The 17,682-nt window shown below is 45.0% G+C and overlaps 1 protein-coding gene across 1 annotated transcript in view; it reads right to left on the reverse strand.

Moving 5' to 3' along the window:
* Positions 1 to 17,682, reverse strand: part of LOC117378383 (tenascin-like) — a 64,505-nt gene extending 46,823 nt beyond the window's left edge. The window contains 6 exon segments of the mRNA XM_055225246.1: positions 8,343 to 8,427; positions 8,429 to 8,559; positions 9,596 to 9,653; positions 10,425 to 10,532; positions 13,261 to 13,317; positions 17,566 to 17,682. Coding sequence (XP_055081221.1) covers positions 8,343 to 8,427; positions 8,429 to 8,559; positions 9,596 to 9,653; positions 10,425 to 10,532; positions 13,261 to 13,317; positions 17,566 to 17,682 — 556 coding nt within the window.

Below are 17,682 nucleotides of genomic sequence, written 5' to 3' on the forward strand. Positions count from 1 at the left end.
ACCATGACCTCACATTGAAACACAATACACACACACTCCACCATGACCTCACACTGAAACACAATACACACACACTCCACCATGAACTCACACTGAAACACACAACACACATTCCACCATGAACTCACACTGAAACACACAACACACACTCCACCATGAGCTCACACTGAAACACACAATACACACACTGCACATTCAGCTAACACTGAAACACACAACACACAATACACACACAATATATCATAAGCTCACACTGAAACATACAATACACACTTCACTATGAGCTAACACTGAAACACACAATACACACACTGAAACACACAATACACACACAATACACCATAAGCTCACACTGAAACACACAATACACACACTGAAAGATACAATACACATACTCCACCATGAGCTCACGCTGAAACACACAGTCCACCGTGAACTCACAATGAAACTCACAGTACACATACTCCGCCATGAGCTCACACTAAAACACACAATAAACACACTCCACTATGAGGTCACACTGAAACGCACAATGCACAAACTCCACTATGAGGTCACACTGAAACACAAAATACACACACTCCACCACGAGCTCACACTGAAACACACACTACTGCTCCACCCCTCAGTTTACAATGTAAAATGATAAATGTAGTTTGCTCATACACTATTATTTCATTCATCATATTTTTGGCTGGTTTTCAAAGTATATTTTTCTGCTCACAGACAAAATGTCTGCAGCTAATAGTGCTCATAATGTGTTAATCATTTTAGTATTTTCATTTGAGTCATTTTACGTGCAGATGATTCCCTTGATTTGCCTTGAAAACACAAACAGAGCAGAGATCCCACCCAGACACAGACCCAATCCAAGACCCAAACTAAGACCCAGGCCAGGATCCAGAGCAGGATCCAGGACTGAAACGGGTCCAGGGGAGGCTCCTGTGAGTCACTGACATTCCTCTGGGCCGACGACAACACTGAGGCCTGTTCATTGTGTGTGGAATCTTGGTGGTGTAAATAACTGTATGGGATTTATTTAGAAAACAGTAATAAGCAGTGACAAATGTAACTTAAAGAGGGGGTATTACACTTTTGAAAACCCTGCAGTCGCCCAAAACAAGTTATTAACATGTTCTATTGTTTGTTCCCCCTTCAGAGCCACATCACACTACAATCAGCTGCATCTCACTAATGAAACTACTGCACATCACATCAGGTTTGTGAAGTTGTGGTGTATTGCTTTGTATCAGGCTTTTGCATTGTATATTTGTGGAGAATTGTTGTGTGGGAAAATGTGTGACATAGGCTTGTGGGCGGAGCTATGGACAGACTCATACTTCTTACCAAAAGGAGGTTTGAATGAGGCCCGGGTGAGATCACTAGATTACTCAAACATGCATGTATGATGCATCAAACCTCTTCAGACCTGTTTTTGATGAGGGAATGTTATACCATGGTAAAGTGTTTCAAAAAGTACATTTTGCCTAATACTCCCTCTTTGATTTAAAGATCTCCTTATGAAATACAGTATTTCAGGTGCATAAATGACTTTGAACCACTTAGCAATATTCATTTAAAGCTGCACTATGCAACCACATACTTGTCTCCATAGAGATGTGATTGCAATGCATGAAACGTTCTACACTGCAGCATTAAACAACTTAAATTGTAAGTGTTTTCATTGCTTGGAAAAACAAACAAAAATGTAAAAAATCCCAGAAAAACTCCATCCCCACGGCACCCCTTACTTCAAGACTTCAAGTGTCCACCACCTGGTTCAGGGGTTGCCAGCACGACAAGCACTGCAGACCTTGCTGGCATCTACGAGTGGCCAGCAATAGAGGCAGAGAAGATGGCCCACTCAGAATCCATGTCATCAGCCTCCCCCAGGATGTGGGAAAAGCTCTCCTGGAGGTGCGAGTTGAAGACCCCCTGACAGTGGGCTCCACCAGATGTTCCCAGCAGACCCTCACGATATGCTTGAGCCTGCCAGGTCTGTCCGACTTCCTCCTCCACCAGCGGATCCAACTCACTACCGGGTGGTGATCGGTTGATGGCTCAGCCCCTCTCTCCACCCGAGTGTCCAAGACACGTGGCCGGAGATCAGATGACATGACAACGAAGTCGATCATCGAACTCCCACCTAGGGTGTCCTGGTGTCACGTCCACTGATGGACACCCTTGTGCTCAAACATGGTGTTCGTTATGGACAAACTGTAGCTAGTACAAAAGTCCAATAACAGAACACCACTTAGGTTCAGATCAGGGAGGCCGTTCTTCCCAATCACGCCCCTCCAAGTGTCAATGTTATTACATGGGCATTGAAATCCCCCAGGAGAACAATGGAGTCCTCGGTCGGTGCACTGTGTAGTACCCCTCCCTGGGATTCCAAGAAGGCCGGGTACTCTGCACTGCTGTGAGACAGTGACAACAGTGAGAGACCTGTCCCGGACCCAAAGGCGCAGGGACGCAACCCTCTCGTTCACTGGGGTGAACTCCAAGACGAGGCGGCTGAGATGTGGGGCAATGAGCAGGCCCACACCAGTTCGCTCTCCCCGCGGGCAACGCCAGAGAAATGGAGAGTCCAGCCCCTCTCAAGGAGTTGGGTTCCAAAGCCCGAGCTGTGTGAGAAGGTGAGGAAATCTAGCCGGTAATGCTCAAACTCCCGCACAAGCTCAGGCTCCTTCCCCCCAGCGAGGTGACATTCCATGTCCCCAGAGCTAGTCTCCATGTCCAGAGATCCAGTCATCGAGGCCTCCGCCTTCGACTGCTTCCCAGATGTCCTCCATGGCTCCTCCCACAGGTGGTGGGTCTATGGGAGGATGGCCCCACATCGCTCCTTTTGGCCCGGCCACCAGGCGCTCACTGGCGAGCACCCACCCTGGGCCTGGCTCCAGGGTAGGGCGCTGGTAACGTCAATCTGGGCGACGTAACTGGCCTTGATTGTGTGTTCATCATGGAAGGGCTTCTGAAAGAAATTCTGGCAAACCCGTCCGACACCCTCAGGAGGGGAAAGCAGTGCTTCACCAATACTGTTTACAGTGCGGGTGGAGAGCTGCTGACCTCGACTGGGGATGTTGTTGGGTGGTGGAAGGAATACCTTGAGGATCTCCTCAATCCCACCATCACGTCTTCCAAGGAGGAAGCAGTGACTGGGGACCCAGAGGTGGACTCGTCCATCACCCTGGCTGAAGTCACCAAGGTTGGCAAGCTCCTTGGTGGCAAGGCCCCGAGGGTGAATGAGATCTGTCCTGAGTACCTTAAGAAGGAGGACCGGAGGGTGTGTTCCAATTATAGGGGAATCACACTCCTCAGCCTTTCCGGTAAGATCTATTCCAGGGTAATGGAGATTAGAATCTGTCCGATAGTCAAACCTCAGATTCAGGAGAAACAGTGCGGTTTTCGTCCTGGTCACGGAACATTGGACCAGCTCTACATTCTCCATCAGGTGCTCGAGGGCTCATGGGAATTTGCCCAACCAGTCCACATTTACTTTCTGGATCTGGAGTAGGCATTCGACCGTGTCCCTCGTGGTGTCCTTTGGAGGGTGCTTGGAGAGTATGGGGTCCGGGGCTCTTTTCTCATCAACAAAGCTACTCCAAAAATCAGCTCTGAGCAAATCCAGTCTGTAATACCAATATCCCACATAGATCCTCTAATAATATTAGATAAATTTACTCCTGTTGATGAGGTGGAGATTACCTCAGTCATCATGTCGTCAAAACCATCAGCCTGTATGCTCGACCCTATTCCAATCAGACTCCTCAAAGAAGCCCTCCCCCTAATAATAGATTCCATCCATAACATAATAAATATGTCGTTAGAAAATGGCTACATTCCTCAGTCCTTTAAGTATGCTGTGATTAAACCCCTTTTGAAAAAACCTAACCTAAATCCTGATGAATTAGTCAACTATAGACCTATCTCTAATCTTCCCTTCCTCTCTAAAATTCTAGAACGAGTGGTGGTGAAACAGCTCTGCCGCCACCTGCAGGACAATAATATATTTGAAAAATTTCAATCTGGATTCAGAGCTCACCACAGCACAGAGACTGCACTGCTTAAAGTAACAAATGACTTACTACTTGCTGCTGATAACGGGCTGGCTTCAGTCCTGGTCCTACTGGACCTCAGTGCAGCGTTTGACACCATTGATCACAACATTCTACTGCAGAGGTTAGAATGTGACATTGGAATCAGAGGGACCGCCCTCAAATGGTTTAAATCCTATCTATCAGATAGGTACCAGTTTGTTAGTATAAACCAGAGCACCTCTCCCTGTTCTAAAGTAGCCTGTGGTGTTCCACAAGGATCTGTGCTTGGTCCAATCCTATTTACTCTGTATATGTTGCCATTGGGTAACATTATCAGAAAACATGGCATTAATTTTCACTGCTACGCTGATGACACTCAGCTGTACTTATCAATGAAGCCAAATCAGACTGATCAAATTGATAAACTCAGTGCCTGTGTGAAGGACATCAAAACCTGGATGACCTTGAATTACCTGCTCTTAAATCCTGAAAAATCAGAGGTCATTGTCGTTGGTCCCAAAGGTCAAAGAGATTCCCTGTCAGACCAGATAATCACACTCGACAATGTGAGTATAGCTTCTAGCCCTACTGTAAAAAATCTTGGAGTCCTATTTGATCAAAATCTCTCATTCACAGCCCATGTAAACCTAGCTTGTAAAACCGCATACTTTCACCTGCGAAATATAACTAAAATTAGAAATATTTTACCTAAAAAACGATGCTGAAAAACTCATCCATGCATTTGTTACTTCCAGACTTGATTACTGTAATTCCCTGCTCGCCGCCTGCCCCAAAAGTACTATAAGGAGCCTCCAGTTGGTCCAAAATGCAGCGGCCAGAGTCCTAACAGGAACTAAAAGAAGAGACCACATCAGTCCTGTACTAAAATATCTGCACTGGCTTCCTGTCGAGCTTAGAATAAAATTCAAAGTCGTCCTCCTGACATACAAAGCCCTAAACGGTATGGCCCCATCCTATCTGCAAGATGCTATTGTCCCGTACCAGCCAAACAGAGCACTCCGCTCTCAGAATGCAGGACTATTAGTGGTTCCTAGAGTGTCCAAAAGTAGAGTGGGAGGGAGAGCATTCAGTTACCAAGCTCCTGTGCTATGGAATCAACTCCCTGCTGATGTTAAACAGGCCCCCACAGTCTCTGTATTTAAGACCAGGCTTAAAACTTTCCTCTTCGGTATAGCGTATGACCAGGTTACTTAGTGAGGGAGTTAGGGTCATTAAAACCCGGGATAAGATAAGCTGCAGTAGGAGTAACTAGCTGGGGGAAGTATGGCAACCTGAGCACTATCCTCTACTTTGTCCTATTTTCTCATCAGCAATGCTATTCACATGTTGTCCCCTGTCCCACTCCCCCTGTGGAGTGTATCTCTTTCAGATGCCCCGATGACAGCTGGACAGCTTCTAGGCGCAGTCAGGGGCCAGAGGGGTTCTGGTTCGGGAACCACATGATCTCATCACTGCTGTTTGCAGATGATGTTATACTGATGGCTTCTTCGAGCCAGGACCTGCAGCAGACACTGGGGCGGTTTGCTGCCGAGTGTGAAGCAGCTGGGATGAGAATCAGCTCCTCCAGATCCAAGGCCATGTTTTTTGCCCGGATAAAGGTGGCTTGCCCTCTTCGGGTGGGTGGGGAGTCTCTGCCTATAGTGGAGGAGTTCAAGTATCTCAGGGTCTTGTTCACGAGCGAGGAACGGATGGAGTGTGAGATTGACAGGCGGATGCGGCAGTGATGCGGTCGCTTTATCAGAAGGTGGTAAAGAAGGAGATGAGTCGAAAGGTGAAGCTCTCAATTTACTGATTAATCTACGTTCCTACCCTCATCTATTGTCATGAGCTCTGGGTAATGACCAAAAGGACATTTGCGGATACAAGCGGCTTCAATGGGCTTCCTCTGCAGGGTGGCAGGGAGCTCGGAGTAGAGCCTCTGCTCCTACACGTCAGAGGAGGAGCAGAGGAGTTAGCTGAGTTGGCTCGGGCATCTTCTCAGGATGGATGCCTCCCTAGGGAGGTGTTCTGGGCATGTCCCACCAGGAGGAGGCCCCGGGGAAGACCCTGGACACTCTTGAGGGACTTTTGGCTTGGCCTGGGAACACCTTGGGGTCCCGCCAGAGGAGCTGGAGGATATGTCTGGAGTGAGGGGCACCTTGGAGTCCCTGCTTACTGTCCCTGCCCCTGTAACCCGGTTTCGGATAAGCTGAAGAAAATGGATGGTTGGATGGACGTTCCACCTGGTCCAGTCCCACAGCAGTGGGGAGGCTCTGGGGAGAATCATGAGCTTTTGCCTTAAATTAGAGCTGGAGCTCCGGCATAGACAAAATATCACTCTGTTCTTGCCTGGCAAAACCAGAGTGATATTTTTTACACAGACTAACATCAGTCTGGACTCTACTCCCTGTGCTGCGTCTCAAGTCAGGCCAAATGTGCAATCAGATTTCTTTAGTTCAGTGATGCATGAGAAACAGAGGAGCTTATTGGTCACTTACCATTTACAAACAAAATTACATTTCTCTCATCTCATACTAAAAGAGTTTGGTGCTTTGCTCATTGATTCTGCACAAATCTGCCATGTTTTTCAGCTTCCTGTGATCATTTTTTTCCAATACAGCAGGCCATGTGTGTCCCTGATTGGTTAATCCACCTGTCAATCACAACCATTGGAAAATGAGGATTCACTGGTGACCAGACTTTGTAAAGTATTGAATGAGTGTGTATTCTGGATCCCATGCAACTTGTGTTCAGACCCTGGGTTCAACTCCAGATCTTTACCCCAAGACCCAACTAAGGAACCATGGTGCATTTTATTACCGTATCTTAGCAACCAAAGAGCCAATCAGAAGTGAGGTTGTTTAATGCTGTCAATCAAATATGTTGCTAATGCTAGCGGGAGTGACCTTGGGAAAAGAAGGTCGGTTATTAATAGTGAAAGAAAATTTCTATTCTGTCAACTGGACAAAAAGGTTTTTTGACGTTTAGCCTGCTTGTCCAATCCGCTTCTTCATTTCTGGTCAGTTTACTGGTGGATACTGCCTTATAAGTGTCTGAAGGGAGGAGCTAACTATACTGAAACTAACACACCTCTTTGTTTACGGTTTCTGTTTGTTGTCTCGGTCTAATAAGTGTGAACTGTGCCTGAGTCATATTTTGCAAAATCATTCAGGCCCCTAATTAGTGCTCTCACAACTATTAGCATACTGGCTAGCGCTGTTGTTTTTCTTGTTTAGATTTGGGTCTGAGGGTGGAGTTATAAATAGGAGATAAATGATGTCTAAGACCCCCATCCCTGTTGTCCTAACAAAAATGGCTTCTTTGACTCCCCTCTCAAACCATTTTGTTTCTTTGGCTAAAGTCTGTACCTCACTATCTTCAAAGGAGTGGTTAATGGAAGAAGAACAACACGTGCAGAAAGTCCTCTCTGCTTGTGGTTATCCAAAATGGGCTTTCAATAGATCTAAGAGAGCTAAAACAGGATAACAGAGAATCAGAACCTAAAAGAATATGTGTAATCATTCCTTACACAGCTGGTGTGTCTGAAAAGCTTCAGAGGATTTTCAGACAGCATGAAATCCTGGTCTGTTTCAAACCTACAAACACTTTAAGACAGAAACTGGTTCACCCAAAGGACAAAACCCCATGCCACTAACAAAGTAATGTAGTCTACTCCATTCAGTGTAGTCGAGAGTGCAGCGAGTCTTACACGGGAGAAACTAACCAGCCACTTTACATGAGTATGTACCAACACTATCACAAGAGCAGCTCAGGACCCCAGTCTGCTGTTTGCTCCACCTCAAAGACACTAGCCACTTTGAAGATTGTGAGGTACAGAACATAGCTTAGTGTAGCTCAATAGACCTAGCCAACAAACAGAAACTGTAAACAAATAGGTGTGTTTTCAGTGTTTCAGTGTAGTTAGCTCCTCCCTTCAGCCAGATATAAGGCAGTGTCCACCAGCAGTCTGACCAGAACTAAAGAAGGATGAGGAGCGAAACATCTTTGCTCCTACGATTTGTTCAGTTGACAAAAGAGATTTTTCTTTTACTATGGCTCAAACTTGGATATATCAGGGATTACACAGACAGCGGTTATTAATGTTCATATCTTGATTCAGGGACAAAATAGTTAAATAAAAACTCCAGGATCAGGTAGCACCAGGATCAGGTAACACCCTTCACAGAGGTGAAGGGTGCTGGATTTTCAATAGAAAGAGTCGAGCTAAAAGCGGGCTCAAGCCCGTTAGATATGTCCATTTATACATACAGTCTATGCGCTAAATACAACCTGAGAAAGTGTTACCTTTGCTCTCTCTGGAGGAGCAGCAGCCTGGGTTCTCTGGATCTCCACACTTCTCCCTGAGTGCAGACACCTCCCTCTCCAACCGCGTCCACCCGAGCTCTGAGGGCAGCCAAGTCCCCATCGCACCCACAAGACCCAGAACCGGGACCAGAGGGGACCAGTCGGATCTGATGGGTCAAAACCAGAGGAGAGCTGGGCGACAGGGACAGCTCTTTACCTGGAGTTAAACACAGACAAATGCATCAATAAAACTTATTAAAGATAGGATGTGTGAGATTTAAAGAAAAATCAATTTTTAAAATCAACTTTTTTGTTTTTTATGTTGTCTGATCAAAACCATGCCTGAAGAGGTTTAAAAGATGTCATCCATGCATGTTTAAGAATTTTGAAATCTCTCTCGGGCCTATTTGAACCCTCCTCAGTGTGAGCCTTAAGATTCTGTGCAATGCTCCGCCCACAAGCCTACGTCACCCATGCTCCCACACGGCAATTCACCATGAATATACAAAAGATTGTTTTGTGTCACTCTGAGAGGGGAGTTAAAAACAAAAGTGAAACTTATTCTGTTAACATGTCAATACGTTGCTATCAGAGAATATAGCATTTTCAGAACAAAATTTAAAAAAAGAAACATGATGATCTAAATATGTTATGTGTTACAGTTAATACATCAGAGAAGTAAAATGACCCCTTTTTAAAATTGTACCTTGTACCACTGTGGCTTGTCTGTGTCCCCAAATATTGTAATGCTGATGTATTCATAATTACAAAAACATTGAACATGATGGCCAAGTTGTTCATGTTATAATTTGATGTGTTGTTTTTCAAGACGATTATCAAATTAGGAAGCAGAATGAGCCTCACAGTCTCCCATATGAGTTGCTAGTTCGAATTTTGAAATCCAGTTGGTTTAAACCTAAAATGCCTCTCTCTGATATGAAGGGTCACTGCCTAAATCCCAGCACCTGGAGACAATCCTTTCCCAGTGCTAGTGCAGTCTCTGCAGCTCACTGAGTTAATTCTGGAGGTTCTGAGCTTTTACATGAGGCGTGTTCATAAACTGAGAATGAGACATCTTGTCTGTGTCCGGTTTATGCAGGTTAAGGCTCTGGCAAGCAGGTTTGGATGTGATTGTAGTACCTTTTTTAAAACTGTAAGAGCTCAGACTACATACTCTCCCTCCAGTTTATGTGATGACAAAACATTTAAGAGCTGATATGTAGAATGGAGATAAAGGACCGTCTGAGTGTTACCTCCTGTGGCTCCATCTGCAGCATCAGCCTGAGCCACACATCCCTCAGAGACCACCACCTGAAAAGCGGTGAAAAAAATAGTGGTTCAGGAGCATGAGACATAATTTTCACACATGGATTGGCCACCACAGAGTCCAGACCTTAACCCCACTGAGAATCTTTGGGATGTGCTGGAGAAGGCTTTGTGCAGCGGTCAGACTCGACCATCATCAATGCAAGATCTTGGTGAAAAATTTATGCAACACTGGATGGAAATAAATCTTGTGACATTGCAGAAGCAAAATCGAAACAATGCTACAGCGAACGTGTGCTGTAATCAAAGCTAAAGGTGGAACAACCAAATATTAGAGTGTCACCTCTTGGCGACTTGTTTTTTGGCCACACAGTGTATAATGGGATAGTTCCTATACTGTGATGGCAACAAATGGGATGTGAATCAATTTAAATCAGGCTAAGAACAGTAGCTGCTTAGACCAAACCGATGCATGTAGGTAATGTAGCACTGCAGTTAAGTCTGGTGAAGACGGAAGGACTTTAAAAACACAGAGGAGCAATTCTGGCTCACCACCAGATGACATCGCAAGGTGTAACAGAGTGTTGGGAGCTGTGCAGAGGGAGATTAAATTTGCAGGATTATTGAAACATGTGCGCACATCTCCAGGGATGCTTCTGAGGAGGACATTCATTAGAACAGGGTTAAAGCCCCACTGCAGGACATTTCATCACATTATAACAGGGTAACAGAGAGAAAAGGTAGATTAGCAGGAAAAAGATTGAAACATTACAGATATTGGGATGTAACAAAACCAATGACCAAGTTGTGATTCACCTTGATTGAGTCCTGTGAAGATGACCTTTGACCTAGGACTATACATCCTGGCAGAGGGGCAGAGGTTGCGGTGAGTGAGGAGGAGGAAGAGAAGACACATTCTGATTCCTGTTAAACCCTTTCACAATAAAAGCCTCGCTCAGAGACGAACTGGGAACATGTCTTCAGCCCTGCATCTGCAACCAGCTCTGAAACAACACAAGGCAGCATGTTGTATCCCTGTGTGTCAGATGCCCTCCCATCCTCCTGTATAGCTGTAGTGTTGAGATGGAGCAGGGTCGATGTCTTTAGTTAATCTGCAGATGTTGTGGTGCATAGATGCCCTCCCAGATGTTGTAGTGTGGGCTGGATAAATGTAGGAGAATGGACCTTGTCACTGATATAAATGATATTTGAGGGCTATTTTGACTCAGATTTGACCTTGCTTTTTTGTTTGTTTGTTTGTTTGCTTTTTGAGACGTTTCCAAGTCCAGACGGTGCGATGCCTTCAGGGGCAGGGCAGTTGTGGGAAACTGGGGTTTATGAGCTGTTTCTGTTGCAGCGACAGGTCCCTGAACACCTCACGCCTCTGCTTAAACTAATGAGGACACAAGGAGGAAATGAGACTCCAGCTAAGAGCGAATGTATGGCTGCTCCTCATCAACAGCTCTTTGCCAGTCTCAGGTCTGCTCTCTAATGCTCGGGAGAAAGCTGCACTGTTTAACTTTTCTTCAGCAGGGTAATCCATCTGTTGTCATGGAGATGTTATTGCTGTATCTGGAATCTTCCACAGTATGGCATTAATCTTATCTATCCATGGTGACAAGAAGATGACAACACTAAGTTACAGATCAGATTTGTGGATAATGCCATACTGTGGAACATTTTATTCTTTCAGTAGTGTACACCATTATAGAGGGTATTGCAGAAAAAAAAATATTTTTTTGCAATCTTTCTACCATGTTATAACATTATTCCCTGATCAAAGACATGTCTGAAGAGGTTTTAGATGTCATACATACATGTTTGAGCAATCTAGTGATCTCTTCTGGGCCCTATTCCAACACTCCATACAGTTGAGTGAAAGATTCTGTACAAAGCTCTGCCCACAAACCTACGTCACCCATGCTCCCACACAACAATTTTCCATATATATACAAAAACATGATACAAAACTGTACACAACAACTTGGTAAACCTGGTGTGATATGGAGTAGTTCTCTTAGTGGGATGGACACTGATGTGTTGTGATAGTGCTCTGAAGGAGCAGTGACTTAACGCAGAGAGCAAAAAGAGGGGAGACTCAGAGCGTCAAATATGAAAGTGAAACTTATTAAACATGTTAATGCATTGTTTTGGTATGCATGTAATGTATGTATGTGATGTAGCATTTTCAGACCAAAAACAGTAACGTGTTAGTACCCCAGAAAAGTAAAATACCCCCTATTTAAAGATGACTAAAATAATAGTTCTGTTTTTGTGATTTTTTTTTCAGTTATGATAAATCACTGTAGCCACAACTGCCGTGGGGTGGGCATACAGAGAAGTGGGTTAGTGAGTTACTGCTGCCCATAAATCCAGATCAGGGCTGGAGGGAGATGCTCCGGGTCACAGTGTTGTCTCTAGAACGCCATAACTAACACAGAGAGGAGGGGGAGACGGGGGAGACGGGGGAGATGGAGAAGGGAGGGAGAGCGCTGCTGGGGAAGGGGGAGGAGGAGTAGGGGAATGGTTAAGGGGTGAAAGGAGGTATGAGGGTTGGGGTGAGGGGAAAGATGGAGGTGGGAGGGAGAGAAGGTGTAGGAGGGGAGGTGAATGGGTGAAGGCTGAGGAGGGTGACGGGGTGGGGTGTGTGAGGGTACAGAGGAGGGGTGATGTAGGCAGGAAGGTGTAGGAGGGGTGGGGCTGATGGGTGAAGGTGAGGATGGAGGGGTGAGGTACTGGGGGTTAGTAGTTTCCATCAGGGGGGTCAGGTTTGGACAGGGGCAGTAAATTCCTCAGACACAGCTGTGGTTCAGTCACACCTCACAACTGCACCAGCAAGGTCTAAACCAGGTCTGAACAAGGTCTAAACCAGGTCTAAACCAGGTCTAAACCAGGTCTAAACCAGGTCTAAACCAGGTCTAAACCAGGTCTGAACAGGGGGTGAACCAGGTCTGAACAAGGGCTGAACCAAGTTTCAACCAGATCTGAACCAGGCCTAACCTGGACCTGAACCAGAAATTCAAAAATGTTTTCCCTGATCATTTCTATCATTAAGGTCCATTCTACCACTGTATTTGTCCAACCACACCACAATATCTGGGAGGGCATATGACATAGCACAACATCTGCAGATTAACTACAGACATGTGATCTGCCCATCTCAGTCTAACACTGCAGAGATACAAGAGGATGGGAAGACATCTGACACACAGGGATACAGGAGGATGGGAGGGCATCTGACACAGCACAAGATACTCATTGTTCCCAATTTCATATCCACAACGCAAACATGAAAGTCTGTACTAGCATCGACGAGAGTTTAACTCCAAAAACAGATAAATCAGTTTTGAAAAAAGTAAAAAAATAAAAAATAAACTAAAACACTTCTGGCATTTGAAAACATTACTATATTATTTATATCACTTATGTGCTTTGCAAATGCACACAATAAATTAATAAAATAAAAATATAATAAAATCAGCATGGCAGATATCGAATTTGTGAATGAAAACTGTCATTCCATTAAAAATACATTATATTTGAGTAAATGTTATGACTTTAAACTGTACAAAATCATGTTAAAAATGTTTAATACGTGAATGAACAGCTGAAAGGTTTCCTTTTAAAGTGACATAAAACAACACACTCATACCTGAGACAGCAGCAGGTCCTCAGTGTTCCACAAAGCGCCGTCTTCAAGTGCGATGATCTTCCACACAACACACACTCAAGACTCAAGAGAACCGGGGATGTCCAAAGAAAAGAGAGAGGGAGGGAAAGAGGGGGAGGAGAGAGAGAGAAAAGAGAGAGGGAGGGAAATAGGGGGAGGAGAGAGAGAGAGAAAAGAGAGAGGGAGGGAAAGAGGGGGAGGAGAGAAAGAGGAAGAGATAGGAGAGAGAGAGAGAAAAAGGGCAACGAGAGGGGAGTAGAGGAAAAGAGTGGGAGGAGAGAGAGAGGGGAGAGAGAGAGAAAAGCAAGAGGGAGGGAAAGAGGGGGAGGAGAGAGAGAGAGAGAGAGAAAAGCAAGAGGGAGGGAAAGAGGGGGAGGAGAGAAAGAGGAGAGGGAGGAGAGGGAAGGAAAGAGGGGGAGGAGAGAGAGAGGAGAGAGAGTGAGAAAGAGGGTGGCGAGATGGGAGCAGAGGGAAAAGACAGAGAAGGAAAGAGAGGGAGGAGAGAGAGGAGAGAGAGAGAAAGAGGGCAACGAGAGGGGAGCAGAGGGAAAAGAGAGATAGAGCGAAAGAGGGGGAGGAGAGAGAGAGAAAGAGGGGGTGAGAGGGGAGCAGAGGGAAAAGAGAGAGAGAAAGAAGGGGAAGGGAGAGAGAAAGAGGGAGAAAAAATAAGGGTGATGCAGAGGGAGAAGAGAGGGAAAGAGGGGAAGGAAGGAGAAGAGAGAAAGAGGAGAGGGTGAGGGAGGAGAGAGGAGAGAAAGTGATGGAAGGATGGGTAAAGGGACAGGAGAATAGAGCGAGAGGGAGGGAGAGTAGTGAGAGAGGGAGGGAGGAAGGAAGAATAACCAGGGAGATAGACGAGAAAAGTAGAAAGAAAGAGGGCTGATAGGAAGTGTTAGAGAGGGGGGAGAGAGGACAGAAAGTGAGGGAGAGGGGGAGGGAGAGAAGAGAGAGCAGAAGAGAGAGGGAGTAAAAAGAACCATGCCAATGCAAAGGGAAAAAAGAGAGGAGAAAGAGAAGGAAAGAGAGGGAGGAGAGAGAGAAGGAGGGCTGGAGATGACCGGAGGGAGGAGTGTCTCACAGCTGAGGAATCTGGTTAAATGGAGCCAAAACAAGTCACTGTCCTCCGACCAATCACAGCTATGGATAAGACAGGGGGGTGGGCTTTATGCACAGAATCCTTGCTTCTGATTGGTCATGAAACCGGTCACCTGCATTCATTTGGCTAATTATTTTCAATGATTTGCAAGTGTTTCCTGTGCTGCAGTTTAACTAATAATATAAACTTCAAGCAGCAGCGACATAAAGAACTCTAACTTTTCTGGTGGAGGGTCCAATGTGCTTGTCTCCATGGAGATATAATCACTTTGCCTTGAAGGTCTTAAAATATGTCATTAAATTCATCTCTATGGATACAAACAGGTGGGCCCCGCTCACAGATGTTTCTGAGTATTCTTGAGCAATACAAATACGTGTAATTAATAATACAAGACAGACATGTTTTATGCCATTCTGTGGAATATTGTGGGCAAAGCCATAACATCTCCATGAACATGAACAGTTACAAACTTTAATATCAGTCAAGTCTTGTAAAAATAAAGCAAAGGATTATGGTGCTGCTGCTGTGAGGGAGGTGCTGCTGCTGTGAGGGAGGTCCTTCACAGTCTCATTATTAGAGATTATGAAAGAACCACAGTGTACTTTGTTTAGATGCTCGTGTGAAGCAGAGGCAAACAATCCCAACACAAACAAGGATGTGTCAGGATAAGGATGTGTCAGGATAAGGATGTGTCAGGATAGCCCTGCCCAGTCCCGAGGAGTCACACATTTTAAATGAGGCAAATCAAACTTTATTTATAAATCGCTTTTCATACAAAAATGTAGGACAAAGTGCTTTACTGCAAACGACAGAAGAGTTTGAGATTGTTGTCTTACTCTTCCTCCCAACTCCCAGACCAGCCAGGCCTTCCTCTGTGGAGTTTACATGTTCTCTCTGTGTCTGTGTGGAGTTTGCATGTTCTCTCTGTGTTTGTGTGGAGTTTGCATGTTCTTCATGTGTCAAGTTTGCAAGTTCTTTATGTGTCTGTGTGGATTGTACATGTTCTGCCTATGTCTGTATGGAGTTTGCATGTTCTTCATGTGTCTGTGTGGAGTTTGTATGTTCTCCCTGTGTCTGTGTGGAGTTTGCATGTTCTTCCCGTGTCTGTGTGGAGTTTGCATGTTCTCTCTGTATTTGATTGGAGTTTGCATGTTCTCTCTCTGTCTGTGTGGAGTTTGCATGTTCTTCCTGTGTGTGTGTGTGTGTGTGTGTGTTTTACATGTTCTGCCTATGTCTGTGTGGAGTTTGCATGTTCTTCCTGTGTGTGTGTGTGTGTGGGGTGTGTGGGTGGGTGTGGATTTTACATGTTCTGCTTATGTCTGTGTGGAGTTTGCATGTTCTTCCTGTGTCTGTGTGGAGTTTTTATGCTCTCATGAGTCTGTGTGGAGTTTGCATGTTCTCATTGTGTCTGTGTGGAGTTTGCATGTTCTCTCTGTGTTTGTGTGGAGTTTGCATGTTCTTCATGTGTCAAGTTTGCAAGTTCTTTATGTGTCTGTGTGGATTGTACATGTTCTGCCTATGTCTGTATGGAGTTTGCATGTTCTTCATGTGTCCGTGTGGAGTTTGTATGTTCTCCCTGTGTCTGTGTGGAGTTTGCATGTTCTTCCCGTGTCTGTGTGGAGTTTGCATGTTCTCTCTGTATTTGAGTGGAGTTTGCATGTTCTCTCTCTGTCTGTGTGGAGTTTGCATGTTCTTCGTGTGTGTGTGTGTGTGTGTGTGTGTGTGTGTGTGTGTGTGTGTGTGTGTGTGTTTTACATGTTCTGCCTATGTCTGTGTGGAGTTTGCATGTTCTTCCTGTGTGTGTGGGGGGGGGTGGATTTTACATGTTCTGCTTATGTCTGTGTGGAGTTTGCATGTTCTTCCTGTGTCTGTGTGGAGTTTTTATGCTCTCATGAGTCTGTGTGGAGTTTGCATGTTCTCATTGTGTCTGTGTGGAGTTTGCATGTTCTCCCTGTGTCTTTGTGGATTTTGCATGTTCTCGCTGTGTCTGTGTGGGTTTCCTCTGGGCACTTTCCCCCATTAACCAGAAACATGCACAACGGGTCAAATCCTCCAGCTGAGGTCCTGACCAAGACTAAACCAAGATCTGGAGATGGTCCCATTGCTTCAGGTTTAACTCAGAGACACTGATGGATGGATGAAATGCAGGCTGTTCTGTTTCTGTTTGTAGATGATTTTGCCTTATGTTTCTATGAATGTATTGCCTGCTAATACAAGCACGTTTCTGAGGAGGACATTACATTAGAATAGGATTAAAGCCCCACTGCTGAACATTTCATTACATTAGAACAGGGTTAAAGTCACACACAGGGTTAAAGTCACACTGCGGAACATTTCATCACATTAGAACAGTGTTAGGGGTTGTAATGGCAGAGGTAGGAGGGCTTGAAGTAGTCACACAGTCAGAGGTCACACAGGTCAAAGGTCAGCCTCAGTTTTACACTCAGCTCATGAAACATAATCATCAAACAGCTCACTAACACTAATGTAGACCACATCACCCACAGCGTTCAGCTCCAGTCCAATGAAGCTCAGTGAGGCAGATATAGGGGCAAGCTTGGAATCAAAATCAGAAGACGTTTACTTTACTTTACTTTATTTTATTTAAAGGACAATGTGCAGTTACATTAAAAGATGGCTGCACCAGATTTAGCATAATGCTACTTTCCATCTGTAGTCCTAAATATTATTTATATTTTAATACATATTTTATTGCCATTGTCAGTGAACACAGCTCACAAACTAGGAACTTTCTTTGGTGGTAAAGTGCAACATAAAAACACTGAATAAGTACAAATAAGGGCATGCATAAAGTTAAAAAAGATATGCTCAAAAACAAAATAAATTACTTAGTGGTAGATATATACAACAACAACAACAACAACCTCAGAACAACGGTGCAAACATGGCTTATTAAGGTGACCAGTATTGTAAAGTGTCCAGTTTAGTGCAAATATTATAACGTGTCAATGGTGCAGATTTTATAAAGTGTTCATGAGACCAACAGCAGAGGGGAAGAAACTGTTCTTATGATGGGTTCTGGTCCCAATGGACCGTAGCCTCCTGCCAGAGGGAAGTGGCTCAAATAGTCCATGTCCAGAGTGAGAAGTGTCAGCTGCTATAAGGCCTGCTCGCCCCCGAGTCCTGGAGACATACAGGTCCTGTAGAGATGGAAGGCTGCAGCCAATCACCTTCTCAGCAGAGCGCACAATGCACTGCAGTCTCTGTCCCTGGCACTGGCCCCAGCAAACCACAGTGATGGAGAAGGTGAGGATGGACTCAGTGATGGCCGTGTAGAACTGTACCAT

This window comes from Periophthalmus magnuspinnatus, chromosome 11 (genome assembly GCF_009829125.3).
Source record: "Periophthalmus magnuspinnatus isolate fPerMag1 chromosome 11, fPerMag1.2.pri, whole genome shotgun sequence".
NCBI classification, from domain to species: Eukaryota; Metazoa; Chordata; class Actinopteri; order Gobiiformes; family Gobiidae; genus Periophthalmus; species Periophthalmus magnuspinnatus.